The 14,164-nt window shown below is 40.1% G+C and overlaps 1 protein-coding gene across 3 annotated transcripts in view; it reads right to left on the bottom strand.

The window, feature by feature from the left end:
• Positions 1-14,164, bottom strand: part of CDC20B (cell division cycle 20B) — a 54,243-nt gene that overhangs the window by 26,638 nt on the left and 13,441 nt on the right. For all 3 annotated transcript variants that reach the window (XM_011996761.1, XM_011996762.1, XM_011996763.1), the window contains exons 2-3: positions 6,503-6,731; positions 3,424-3,554 (exon numbers count right to left, since the gene is read on the bottom strand). In XM_011996761.1, coding sequence (XP_011852151.1) covers positions 3,424-3,554; positions 6,503-6,731 — 360 coding nt within the window. The remainder of the gene's footprint in view (positions 1-3,423; positions 3,555-6,502; positions 6,732-14,164) is intronic.

The raw sequence follows: 14,164 nt of genomic DNA, 5'->3' as shown, positions 1-14,164 counted from the left end.
ATGTGATGTATAATACAGAATTACAACTGGTAATTCACTAAGGAGTTCAAAGATTCCACATTGTAAAAGCCAACACCACAATAATCACTATTATTTATTAACTAAACACTATGTAATGAACAGTGCTGAGCATTTTACATATATTATTTCTCCTGCTCTGTGGAGTTCAACAACTCCATAATTAAAAGTAGGATAGCCAAAATAAAAAGTTTTATAGGAAGGTTGGTGAACAGAGTTGAGGAAATCACCCAAAAGGTTAAAAAAAAAAAAAAAGTGAGATGAAAAATAGAAGATAAAAGATAAGAGAATTGGAGAGACAATCCAAATATTTCATAAAGAAAAAATAAATGATAGTCAAAAAATTATTAAAAATAATTCAAGCAACTTTCCAAGAACTATAGAATATGGATCTCCAAGAATGAAAATATCCACCAATGGGCTTTTGATTTATAATGAGTCTTTTTTTTAATGCCAAGCTTTATCATCATGAAATCATAGAACACTGGTGATAAAAGACTATGGAGTTCAACAACTCCATAAAGCAGGTATTTTTTGGCTAGAATAAAATCTTTTTTTATTCTTCTAGCCTAAAAATCCGTTTAGCCTATACACCATAGGCTGGTGACATCTCCAAAGCCTGCCACAACTGAACTGCCATCTTAAGGTCCCTTTTTGTTAACACCTTCACAGAGTTCTTAAGTTTACTAAAATTCTATGTCCTCAAAAATCTGGGTCCTATCCCTTTGGGCCAATATACAAAGAGCACTTCTGACACTCTTACATCCAACTTCAATCAAAAACCCCTGGGAAAATTAGTAATAAGTGGAAAGAAAAATAACTGATAAAATTTCCTAAAAACATACTGATAAATGGTTAAAACAGAGAAGATTCTGTTTTGCTTCTTCACAACAAGATATTTCCTCTCCCAAATATGACAAACACTGTGTCAGGTTTACAACTGCGCCAAAGGTCATGTTGAGGTCCGGAGGGAGAGGGTGAATGAGCAGAAAGAACACTCGGGGGGGTGGCCGTAGGCAGGTGAATGATTTTATTCAGCAGCAGCTCTCATCAACAGCTTTCTTAACTAGCTCTCTACGCTGTTCACCTTTATCTCAGCTCCTTAATTCCGTGACCCCCACACACAGCTGCATGGCTGGCTCTCCCTTGCCTTCAGGGTCAGCAGCTTAACACTTTCTTTCTCTGGGCACGAGCAAGCCAAGCTGTGTTCTGGCTCCCCTCATCCATCTGCAAAGACGGACAGCTCTGGCTTTCTCTTTCTCCGGGTGCCAGCTCCTGCACAGTGTCAACAGGGCAATTATACCTTTTACAGACAACAGTCGCTTAGAGCCAAGTGATGGCTTTGCAGGTGTTACAGCTATAGCGGTGAGCTTCTCCATGCTGTGTCTACATGGCTGACAACAAGTGGAGTTATACACCTGTGCTCTAGACTCACTGAGTCATGAAGAATGTGAACATCCTACCTCAGCCTATCCTTGACCAAAGCACAGCCATGTTCCTTACACTCTGGGTCCCCACAGTTCAGAAAGAAGTCTCTCTGACAGGCAACGTTTTGGTATTTTGTTTTTCTTCCTTGATGTTATGTCACATAATTGGCATTGCTGTCAATGAATCATGGTTTTTAGTTACTCAAGGTAGAACAACTAACTGGAAAGCAGGGTTTCCCAATCTTGGCACTATGGGCATTTGGCAGCCGATAATTCATTGTTGTGGGAGCTGTTCTGTGCATTGTAGGATGTTTAGCAGTAACCCAGGCCTTCACCCACGAGATGCTCTCCCCCTGAGTTGTAACAATCAAATGTCTTTAGATATTGCCAAATGACCCTTGATGAGTAAAATCACCCCAAGTTGAGAACCATTAGTATAAAATAATATTCCTAAAATGGCCTGCTCATCAGTAGTTCAATGACCTCTTCACAGACTCACTTCTTCAGAATCCCACAGTTACCACAAAGCTGATCACAGCAAGGTTTAGCAGGCACTTCTGTTCTGTGGGTGCAGGGGTGCTCTTTCCTAGATTAGATCTACTTACCACTTTAATCAGCAACTTAATATGGAGCTCCTGGAGGATGAATTCTGAAAGTCTCCATGGCTATGCAAGCCCTTCTTGTGGAACACCCTCCAGATGATCAGTGAGGACCACATGAAGACACACGTTTACCCTACAGGGGAAAGATCTCGCTTCGTGTCTTCACCACTCTCTAAGCTATTTGACTTCTAACTAATCATGGCAAAAAATGCTCTCCTTAACATTATAGAGCAGCTTCCATTATCCCCTGTCCAGGTTCTTCAGTGATGCTGGGGTGACGTTCCAGCTGGTATAACAATTGCTAAGGAGTATCTTGCCAACACCATCATGAGCCCACAGATGGAGCCACGAACCTTGCTGCCACCAGTTACCAGAAAGGATAAGAGGAAGGAAAAGGGAAATCCTAAAGGGTGGGATAGCAAAAACTCCAATCAGCAGTAGGGGGTGAAAAAGAAAGGAGTGTTAATAACCTGGTCCAGGTTTGAGGCCACCAGTGCCCCCTAATTATCTCAGTGGGACTCCCCGGCCATTCCCTATCCTCCAAACCCATATCCAACAATAAAGCACGCATCAAAACACCTGCTCTAAAACATTGACTTCCAACTGCATATGAGTTCAGATAACTAAAATTTATATTTATAATATTTTATTATTCTTCTAGCAAAATAGCCAAGCACAGAAAAAAGGCATACACTGAATAAGTAATTTTGCCTACATTGAGAATTTATGACTTTTCTAGTTTAAAGTTTTTGAACTGAAACATTGATTCCTTCAAAGATTCTTCACTGGATTTGATAAATTCAAAAACATGTTATTGATATTTAATGTGCCCAAAAGATTTATGTCAGACTCCTAAGATCTTAAAACTATGATAAATAAGAGATACCTAAATGTAATAAATGTACTTAACCAAGAAAAAAACAACAAGAAAGGCTTAAGGTAAATATTTAAAAGACCATCATATAGAGGAATAATTCAACTTTTCCTAAGAGACCCCAAAGGACAGATCACATCATCACACAGATGGAAATGATGACAGCAAGAGATCCTTAGGCTAAGAGGAAGCATACCATAATAAGTATAATTTCATTATATTTTTAATTTTTACCTGTTTGTAAAGATAAAATGGTTATTCTCATTTTCACTTTTTTAATTAATCCCAATTCAACAGTTTCTCATATATTTGGGGGGTATCTTCTTTCTTTTACAAAGTGGCTCTATTCATATCCTTTAATTATTCATTTTTTTTTAACCAGGAATGCATCATTTTCTCATTGATGGGTAAGAGCAGCTAAGCAACTTTTTCCTTACATTTGCGACTAAGTTGTCTCAGCTTCTCTAGACAAGGGATCTTCAGTTTTTTTCTCTTTACCTACCTGCCCTTTTGAGGCAACATTTTCTCTCCAGTCTCTGTCCATTGCATGAGGTGCCTTGCAAAAATGGAGAGCAGAGTTACTTGTTTCAGAAATTCCTTTGCTGGGGGTTTTCGGTGGTTCTTTGCAGGATCCTACAAGAAAGACATTTATCTTTGAATTTGGTTTTTAAAACAAGATAATCAATTTGATTGTAGGACTGGCCATGGCATCTTTCACAGTAGGACAGAGTGAGAAAGTCCAAGCTCTCATCACTCCAAAGTCCATTGCAGAGAGCAGAACGGAATTTTATCCAGACTGCTGACTTCATAAGGTTGTCACTCAATGAGAAAGCTGCCTCAGTGGTCTCTAGAGCAGGGAAGAGGTGCCAAGATTAAAGACCTGACTTCATCTGCAGCGGCAGCAGTGTAAATGCTTTATCTCTGTATGGAAAAAAAAAAACAGATTTGCACATTTGAAGAATGGATAGAAAAAGTTCCATAGTTTTAAATGATAGTGGAAAGAGTATCCGGTTTGCCTGAGCTATGGTCATCCTGCAAGGAAAGCATTATGGGATGCTTGCTTTGCCAGCATTGACATTCACTGCATAATCATGAGCAAATCACTCTGCCTCTCTCCCCCTTTCTATTGCAGAAAGATGTTTTAAAGATAGTTTAAGATGGCATCAGTGAAATACTTTCTAAGTTAAAGTAATAGAAGAGTTAGTGTTTCTTGCATCAATATTATTCCTACCTATTCTCTTCTCAAGATTGAGAAAGCCCTTTACCAGACTTTCAACTGCACTGGAAACCTGTCAAGTGATTCTCTAAAACTAAATATCTGCCATATCACTTGTTCATCACTGGAGCCAAGGGACCATTGGAAAATCTTGGCCTTTTGCTATGTGACAATCTCTTCTTCATTTGGACAACCATGGGCTTGATAAACTCTCACTAATGTTCCTAGAGCCTAGTACCTCAAGTACTGAGACATTCAAAATTTAAGCAATATAGATTACATTTAGGGAGAAGAAGGATAAAAATATGAAATGTTGGTCAAAGTTTTAGATCTTGCTCTTTGTCCTGAGAAATTATGCATGCTTGCTTTCTCGTGGTATTTGTAAAAGAGTACAGGGAAGAAAAAGCCAGCTCTGAGAACTTCAAATGAGAAAGAAAAAGTTGCAGTCAGAGGCTAGTACTGACAATCACCCCAGTTATAAACAAAGAAGTCAGGTCCACCAGCCTAAGAAAGAAGGGACCTCTCAGGTTCTGTCCACAGAGCATGACTGAAAATAAACCTCTCCGTAAATGTCCCTTTGGAATGGGAGGATCTTCAGTATCTGCTCTTCCAAAACAAAAAGAAAGAAACCCCACTAGCAAAGCACTGAGAAACCAATAGATCTGATTAATCCCTAGTATTAACTTAAGTAGAAAAATAAAATGGCCTTTCTTGTAAAATCCTTTTGGTTAATATCTGATTTCTGAATTTCTCACACAATGCCATACTTTTTTTAAAAATCAATAAATTAATTTAGAGCCTCGAAAGAAAAAGGGAGCCCCTAATTTTAGCCAGAAATTCTTCCAAAAACAATCAGCATCAAAACTGTCCCTCAATTGCACTGAGATACAAAAGATTTCTTTTAGAAGATAGTCATAACAATGACCTTTTTCACAACCCCTTATCTCCTACTGCTTCCCTCCTTGGTTATTAAATATTTTCAATTATTAAATACTTTCAGTATTAATGCCTGTCGTCACATGGGAACTTCATTGGTTTGAAAAAAATCTGGGCTCCCTTTCAATCGGCAGACTGCAATGCATCATTGTGTCTGATGTCATTGAAAAGAGCTGGCACTTCTATTAACATTTGTCTTAATAAATACGCTGATAGTCAAAAGAATTATGTTGCCTATGATTCTCAAAAGAGAGAATGGGCATTACATCAGCTAATGATAGGTGACAAATTTTGCTTCTGAAGGATGGGAATGAAAATGGCTGTGCCCAAATGAGAATTACATATTTCAGAGAGAGAGTTTGTGTTTCGGGGCTCTGGCAGGTTGATCATGGATCCTGCCCATCACACTGGTGGTTTGGAGCCCACTCCCCCATCTCTGCTGCATCATAGACTGTCTCTCACTCTCCTTTCCTTCCCTTTTCTTCACTTTCCCTACTACTTTTGGAGGTTCTTCTTTCTTCTTTCTTTCTCCTCTTCCTCCTCCTCCTCCTCTGTCTCCTTCTCCTCTCTTCTCTCTTTTTGTCTCTCTCCCCTCATCCATCCCGTCATCCCTCTCTCTTGCTTCCTTCCTCTTACTTTCTCTTCCCCTCATTCTCTCCTGCTTGTGTCTTTTCCTTCTATTTCACATCTGATTATCCCATTACTAACGCATAATTTTTTCTTAATCTGTATACCAGGAACCTTACCAGTCATTAAAATTCTATACTTTGCAAAACAAAAGCACATATATATGTGTGTGTGTATACATATACATATATACATACACATTCATACATACAGTCTTTTCAAAAGCAATCAACTAACCAATGCAAGTCTCGAAAACATATTAAAATTAAGCTAAATTTGGCCTGAGGATGTAGGATGAGTCCCTACATCTTAAATTGCAACCTAACTTGGGATGTAAACTAACTGAAAGCTTAACTTAGCTGAGTCTCCGCCAATCACAGAAGCTGAGCTTCAGTCAATCACAGGTGGCCAACTAATCAGACCACGTGCAAATAAGGCAAACTGAGCTGTAGCCAATCAGGCCGGCTTCTACTCACTCCCAATTCCTGTCCATAAATGCTGCTCGCCCCCACATGGCGGAGTGGTTCTCTGGTTGCCCATTGGCCAATGGTTCTCTGCACAACTAACTTTGTTAAATTTAATTTGTCTAAAGTTTTGGGGTTTTTTTTTAAACACATACAGTACCTTTCCTTTGTTTTTGTGTCATTTCTCCCCACCTTGGAAATTTCTTATTCAAAGGGAGAAAAAGAGAAAAGAGTTGACTCAATGTGGCACTCCTTAGTTCTACAAGACAAAGAATCTCTCAGGAACGTATCTTTTATTCACGTTGCGTAACTGGGCTGTGGCATTTGGGGCTCCTCACCTAGAGTACAGGTTTCTTTCTCAGGCGTTGTCTTCAGCACTGATCCGGAAGCTTCTGGGAGGTAGGTGGTTGACTGCTCTTCCCCAAAGGAATCAGAGGACAAAGCCCTAGTTTGACTTTGCCTCCACCTTGTGGTAATGGGGCTACTCGCAACAGGAACTTCCGCGGACAACCTCTTCGCAAAGTGACTCTTAAAGTCAGAATACGTAGCATTAACTGAATCAAATACCTGTTTAACAACAAAAACAGCTGTAACTCCACTGGCCTCAGTGATGCAAAAGTAAAAATTCCCTAGAAGAGACTTCAGATGACTCATCTAGTACAACACCAATAAAATATATATAATGAGATTTTTAAATTTTTGTAACCTGGATGTTATTTTATATATTTATATATATTTTTGTATATAGTTATACATTAAATGTTATATTTTACAGTTATATATTATATAAACATAAATATGTTATCTTGTATATATTTATATTTATATATGAAATATGTCATATTTTATATATTTTTATATTGATATTTATATATAAAAGTTATATTTTATATTTATATTTATAAAACATGTTATTTTTACATGTATTTATATATAAACATGTTACATTTTTATATACTTATGTGTAAACTGCTACATTTTATATATATTTATGTGTAAAATATGTCATATTTTTATGTTTACATGTGAAAGCTATTATTTTATATGTAAAATAGATATACATTTTTTCTATCTAAAAAACAACAAAATGCTACTACTTACTTAGAGCCTCTGCTGAAGGGTCTGTAGGTATACCAAAGTAGTTTAGGGAGTAATTACATTTATAAATATTACCATCACATATCAGTGTAAAATATGACATATGATACAACACTATGTACTGAACATGCAAGATGTTTGTATGAAATAATAAAATTTCATATCTGGATATAAACAGCAATTTTCTAGTCCAAACCCTTCATTTCACAGATGGGGAAGCTGAGGCCTAGAGAAAGTAAGTGATTTGCTCATCTGTCCATCCTCTCTAAGAAACACTAGGAGTTTGATATTTATAGAGCCTGTAGTAGTGAACCATCCCATGTAGCCATGTGAAATTAAAATGTAAGTGACAAACTAGAAATGACTTATCGTTTAACAAAATGACAGACAACTTACATTAAAATCCTAGTCATAAAGAGCTCTTATAGAAATTGACAAGTTTACCAACTCAATAGAAAAACTGGGGCATAGTACATTAAAAAGGCAATTCATAAAAGAGATATATAAATGCCCAAAAGATATTTAATCTCACTAGCAATCAAAGAAATGCAAATTTAAAACCGCAATGAGATGTTAGCAATAATTTTTTTGTGACAATCCCTGGTGTTGAAGGTGCCAAAAACAAACACTGGCATGCACTGCTGGTGGGGGTTAAATTAGTATCTGGAAAGGACTTTTGGACAATGTCCTTTCAAAAGCCCTCAAATATGTGCATAACTTCTACTGACCCAGCAATATCACCTCTAAGAATTTAAAAAAGAAATCAGCTGGCCATGGCGGCTCATGCCTGTAATCCTAGCTCTTTGTGAGGCTGAGGCAGGCAGATTGCTTGAGCCCAGGTGTTCGGGACCAGCCTGGGCAACAAGGCAAAACCCTGTCTCTACAAAAAGTACAAGAATGAGTCAAGCATGGTGGCATGCACTTGAATTGCCAGCTACTTGACGGGGCTGAGGTAGGAGGATTGCTCGCTGCAGTGAGCCACATTGGCGCCACTGCACTCCAGCCTGGGCGACAAAGTGAGACCCTCTCTCAAAGTAAAAAAAAAAAAAAAAAAAAATGAAAAGAAAAGAAAGAAAAAAAAATCTAAGCTACGAACCAAGATGGAGAAAACATCCAGCATTTACTGACTGCTTACTATGTATGAACCCATATGTAAAGGGTTTTACACATGTTTGTATTTAATCCTAAGAAACATCTGTGAAGCAGATGTTATTTATGCCCATTTTATCAGTGAAGAAACTGAGGCTTAGAGGTCAAGTGAATTGCCCAAGACTACACAGTAAGTGGAGATACCACACCCAAGGCTCGCCTGTCTGACCCCAGAGTCCAGGCTCTCAACTGAGAACATGAGGGTATGTACTGCATTTTACATTGTTTGTAAGTACAAAAAGATGTGAGACAGACTAAATATTTACCAATGGAGAACTGACTAGGCAAACTAACAGGACATCTCTAAGAGGGACTGCTCTGCTGCCATCAGAAATGGCATACATTAGGAAAATGTAAACTAAACCACACCAAAGCACCACTTCACACCCAAGAGGATGGTTAGAATTTTTTTAATGGAAACTAATAAGCATTGGTAAGGATGCAAAGAAACTGGAAGCTTTTTACATTGCAAGTGTACAGAATGTGAAAGGATGCAGTCACTGTGGAGGATTAGTTTGGTGATCCCTCAAAAAGATAAACCTAGAATTACCACATGACCCAGCAAGTCCACTCGTAGGTATATGTACTCAAATTCATGTGCACATATGTTCATAGTAGCGCTAATCACACTAAGAAGGTGTAGACAGCCCAAACGCTCATCAACAGATGAACGCGTAGACAAATCATGGGACGTATCTACATATGCAAGTGATCTACATATCACTCCCAAGAGGAATGAGTAGCTGATACATGTCATAATGTGCATAAGCCTTGAAAGCATTATGCTAAGTGAAAGAAGCCAGACAGGAAAGGTCACATATCATATGATTCCATCTATAGGAAACAGTCAGCATAAGAAAATCCACAGGGAGAGAACACAGATTGGTCATTGTCAGAGATTAGGGGAGGAGGAAATGGGGAGCAACTGCTTAATGGGTATGGAGTTTTCTTTTGAGGTGATGAAAACGTTTTGGAACAAGAGAGAAGTGGTGGTTCCAGAACATTGGGAATACACTAAAACCACTGAATTGGTGTCTTAAAAGGTTATTTTTGGCCGGGTGCAGTGGCTCACACCTGTAATCCCAACACTTTGGGAGACTGAGGCGGGTAAATCACCTGAGCTCAGGAGTTCGAGACCAGCCTAACCAATATGATGAAACCCCATCTCTACTAAAAACACAAAAATTAGCCAGGCATGGTGGCATGCACCTGTAATCCCAGCTACTTGGGAGGCTGAGACAAGAGAATCACTTGAACCCAGGAGGCAGAGGTTGCAGTGAGCCGAGATGGCACCATTGCACTCCAGCCTGGGCAACAAGAGCAAAACTCCGTCTCAAAAAAAAAAAAAAAAGTTATTTTTAATATGAGAATTTCACTTCAATAAAAGAAATATTTTTTTAAATGGTAACACAGGATAATAGTGAATGAAACATGCAGATGCTCACAATATATTGCTAGCTGTAAAACAGGGACTATAAAACAGAATTCCAATGCAGTCCCACTTCCTAGATCTAAATGAAAGATAGGAAAGGAATATGCTAGAATGTTGAAGCAGTAAGTTTTGATTCAGTTTGGGTTTTTTACTAAGCATATGTGAGGGCACTGGCCCATCCTGCCTGCAGCCCCCAGGGGGCAAGGCCGGCTCTCTCTCCGCTGCTGCTCTGTGCTCTCCCCACCAACTGACCGAAGAGAACGTCTTTCCCAGGAGACAGGCCGTTGTAAAGAGTGTTGTTGGGGGTCAGTTTTTCTGTCTTACAGCTGTTTGTTTTTGAGTAGGAATGGGAAAAATGAAAAGAGGCTGCACGTGTCAATCAGGCATCTCAATCTCAGAAGCCCAGACTAGAGGGCAGCAGGTAAGGTGATGAGTAACGCCAGCTTGGATGAGAGCGTGACCCACTCTGGCCTTCTTTTTTGTTTTGCTTTGTTATTTTGAGGCAGTCTCACTCTGTCACCCAGGCTGGAGTGTAGCAGCACGATCATGGCTCACCGCAGCCTCGATGTCCCAGAGCTCAAGCGATCCTCCTGCCTCAGGCTCACCAGTAGCTGGGACCACAGGTGTGCACCACCATGCCTGGCTAATTTTTGTATTTTTTGGAGAGATGGGGTTTCACCACGTTGCCCAGGCTGGTCTTTAACTCCTGGGCTCAAGCAATCCTCCTACCTAAGCCCCCCAAGGTGCTAGGATTACAAGCATGAGCCCCTTCACAGGGCCACTTGGACTTTCATTTCCCCACTGTTTTTATTTCTCTCCACTAAGAAAAAAGCCACAGTACCAGCTCAGAGGCTATGGGGTCTTGGCCCCAGAAACTGAGGGAATCTCTCAAACTTTAATGTTCGTGTTTTAGCCGCAGCAAGAACATATTGAGACACATTGTCTCATTTCACAGAAGATGTTAGAAATTTAGACTTTTCATATGAATTTTCCCACTTTTTAAAGTGTTCAACTGATTGTAATTTTTAGAAAAGACTGGAGGACTGAACAGAGCATGTCTGTGGGCCACATTCAGTAGGCTATGTTTGCAACGGCTCCACTATGTCCAGGTAGCCCTTACCCTCACAGGTACCAAGAAAGAGAGGAGACACCATATTGGAAGATAGACTTAGTTTGCAGAAAACATGGCAGAGGACAGAGACACTTGCTCAAAGGTTTCCTTGGAGCAAAATTCCAAGGAAATTCCAAACTTTAAATGTACATTTAAAAAATTCTGTGTTTAAAAGAGGAAATTAAAGAATAAAAATTTGATGCTATGTCAGCTATGTCCGTGAAAACTATTGAGAAATTGCATATTGACAATATCCTACTGCCTTAGCAGGTCTGAGTTTCTGTGACTCATCTACCATCACTCTGTCCACGCTGAATGTTTCCCACGTGGGATGTTCATCCCCAGTTCTCTGCCAGGGAACTCCCAGCCACCTTCACACCTGGGTTCAGCCATCAACTCTTTCAGGAAGGTGTCTCTGACTTTCCCTTCCTCCCTATTCCAAACTAGGTTAGGCAGCCAATGGTAGCTAAATAATTGTCCCCAGAGATATCCAGATCCTAATCCCTGGAACTTGTAAATGTTACTTCATATGCCAAAGGGACTATGCAGACTTAAGTTCAGGATGAAGTTAAGTTGAGGTAAGGAGACTGTTGTGAATTTTCAGGATGAGTCCTAAATGCAATCACATGTATCCTTGTAAGAGGAAGGCAGAGGGAGATGTGACTGCACACAGAAGAGGAGAAGCAATGTGACCACAAAGGCAGAGACCAGAGTGATAGGGCCACAGGCCAAGAAATGCTGGCAGGTACCAGAAACTGGAAGAGGAAAGGAATGGATTCTCTCCTAGAGCCTCTGGAGGAGGCCAGGCCCTGCTGACCCCCCAGCTTCTGCCCAGTGAAACTGAGTTTGGACTTCTGGCCTCCGTAACTAGAAGAGAATACGTGTGTTTAAGCCACCAAGTTTGTGGTAATTTGCTGCAGCAGCCCTAGGAACAAATACTAAGCCCTCCCTGTGCTTCCACACCCACAGTGCATGCTCCAGCATGACCACCCTGTGTTAATAACATTTATCAAACACTTAATCCATGCCAAGCACTGGGATATATGATTTAGAGGGAGTGTTTATTTTAGTTTCATCACAACCCTGTGAAATAGGTACTAGTATTATTTCCCCCATTCTACAGAGTTGGAAGAAATATCTTAATGGTATTAAGTAATTTAAGCAAGGATATAGAGCTAATAGGTAGCTGTATACTGCATACAGCTGTATAGATCATTTTCTCTATGAATGGCACCCTCTAGAATATGCAGTGCACAACCTTCACAACCAACCAGGGCAACCCTGCCATGGTTTGAACTCTGACAAATCAATCTAATCCCTATGCTAAAAAGCAGGTCTGCTCATATTCCACTTTTTTACTTTCTCTCCTGCTATATCATATACTCCTTAAGACCAGGGACTTTGTCTTTTATCTTACTATCCTTGGGACATTGGTATCTAGGAACCCCGTAATGAATAAATAGATGAATCTCTTCCCGTAGAGGCAATTAGTACTAAAAAGGGACAAGGGATTTGAGAAAGAATCCAGAGGCAAGGAAATAAGATGTTTTTATCCTTTCCCACTAAGGAGAACAATTCTCAGGCCAGGCACAGTGGCTCACGCCTATAATCCCAGCACTTGGGGAGGCCAAGGCAGGCAGATTGCTTGAGCTCAGGAGTTCGATACTAGCCTCGACAATGTGGTGAAACTCCATCTGAACAAAAATACAAAAATTAGCCGGGCATGGTGGTGTGTGCCTATAGTCCCAGCTGCTCAGGAGGCTGAGGTGGGAGGATGGCTTGAGCCCAGGAGGCAGAGGTTGCAGTGAGCCAAGATCATGCCACAGCACTCCAGCCTGGGCAATAGAGCTAGACCTTGTCTCATTAAAAAAAAAAAAAAAGAAGAAGAAAAAAGAACAATTCTCAAATTGTACAGAGTAAAACAAACATTTCTGCAGAAATTAGAGAATGAGATAAATGAAACAACAAAAGTGCATCTGGGTTTTTAAAACAAGTTCAAGTCTGTAGGGCCAGATAAATAAAACCCAGAGGAATGACAGCACTTTCAAAACTGATACGTGTTAGTGATCTATGAGCAAAACATGACAAATACGAAAAATACATGCCCCCTGATAGATAAATGTATTATTTTTCATGGTTTTCCAATAGGAGGAGCAAGTAACTAGTAATAAATTTGCTGCCAGTGTCCTAGATAGCACAAGTGAGCAGATCCACGTTAGCCTGAATAAATCACCCTGTGGTGGACTAAAGGGTTTAGTCTCTGGCCTTCTGCTATTCAACTCGTTATCAGCAGCTTAAATGGAGATCTATTTATCAAAATTGTTGATTACTCTAAGTTGAAAATATAATTAAAATACTAAAGGACAGAATAGAATTCAGAATAAATCTGGGACAAGGGCCAAAGCAGCAAAATTTAATTCAATCAAGTTGCATGAACAATATTCTTATTTAGATTTTTTTTCTTCATTGCACAGGCGTAAGATGGAAGAGAACTGACATGCAGTGAAAAAGATTGACAGTGTTAGGCAGCCCCCCACTAGAATATAGGTGAACAGCACAGTGAAATGATTGTAAAAAATCAATCATTTTTTTAAAAAATCAAAATGGGACAATTTTAGGTCCCATTGACAGAAAAACAGTGTCCAGAACAGGAGCAATCAAAACCCTGTGTCTCTGCACCGCTCAGATAGCATCTGGAGAACCACGTTCAGTCCCAGAACTGTTCTTCAAGAAGGGAGATGGACGAGTCAGGATTCAAACCCTGAGTTCATTTGGAGGAAAGAGACCACAGTGACAGGGGTCAGGGTAAACACAGTAATGGGGCAACACCCCAGCACATCCAATGGTGGAAACCTGGGGTGCTTAGTCTAGAAGAAAGAAGACTCAAAAGGGTCTGGTGCAGTGGCTCACACCTGTAATCCAAGCACTTTGGGGGGCCAATGCAGAGGGGAAATCACTTGAGGCCAGGAGTTCCAGACCAGCCTGGGCAAGTGAGACTCCATCTCTAAAAAAAAAAAATCAAAAAACTAGCTGTGCATGGTGGCACGCACCTGTGGTCCCAGCTACTTGGGAGGCTAAGGTGGGAGCATCGCTTGATCCCGGGAGGTCAAGGATGCAGTGAGCCATGATCATGCCACTGGTGACGGAGTGAGACCCTGTCTCAAATTACAAAAAGAAAAAGAAAAAAGAGGAAAACCCAAAATGAACTGT

The sequence above is a fragment of the Mandrillus leucophaeus genome, unplaced genomic scaffold, assembly GCF_000951045.1.
Source record: "Mandrillus leucophaeus isolate KB7577 unplaced genomic scaffold, Mleu.le_1.0 Scaffold523, whole genome shotgun sequence".
Classification (NCBI taxonomy): Eukaryota; Metazoa; Chordata; class Mammalia; order Primates; family Cercopithecidae; genus Mandrillus; species Mandrillus leucophaeus.
The sequence above is the reverse complement of the archived record's forward strand: the minus strand, read 5'-3'. Positions and strand labels throughout refer to the sequence as shown.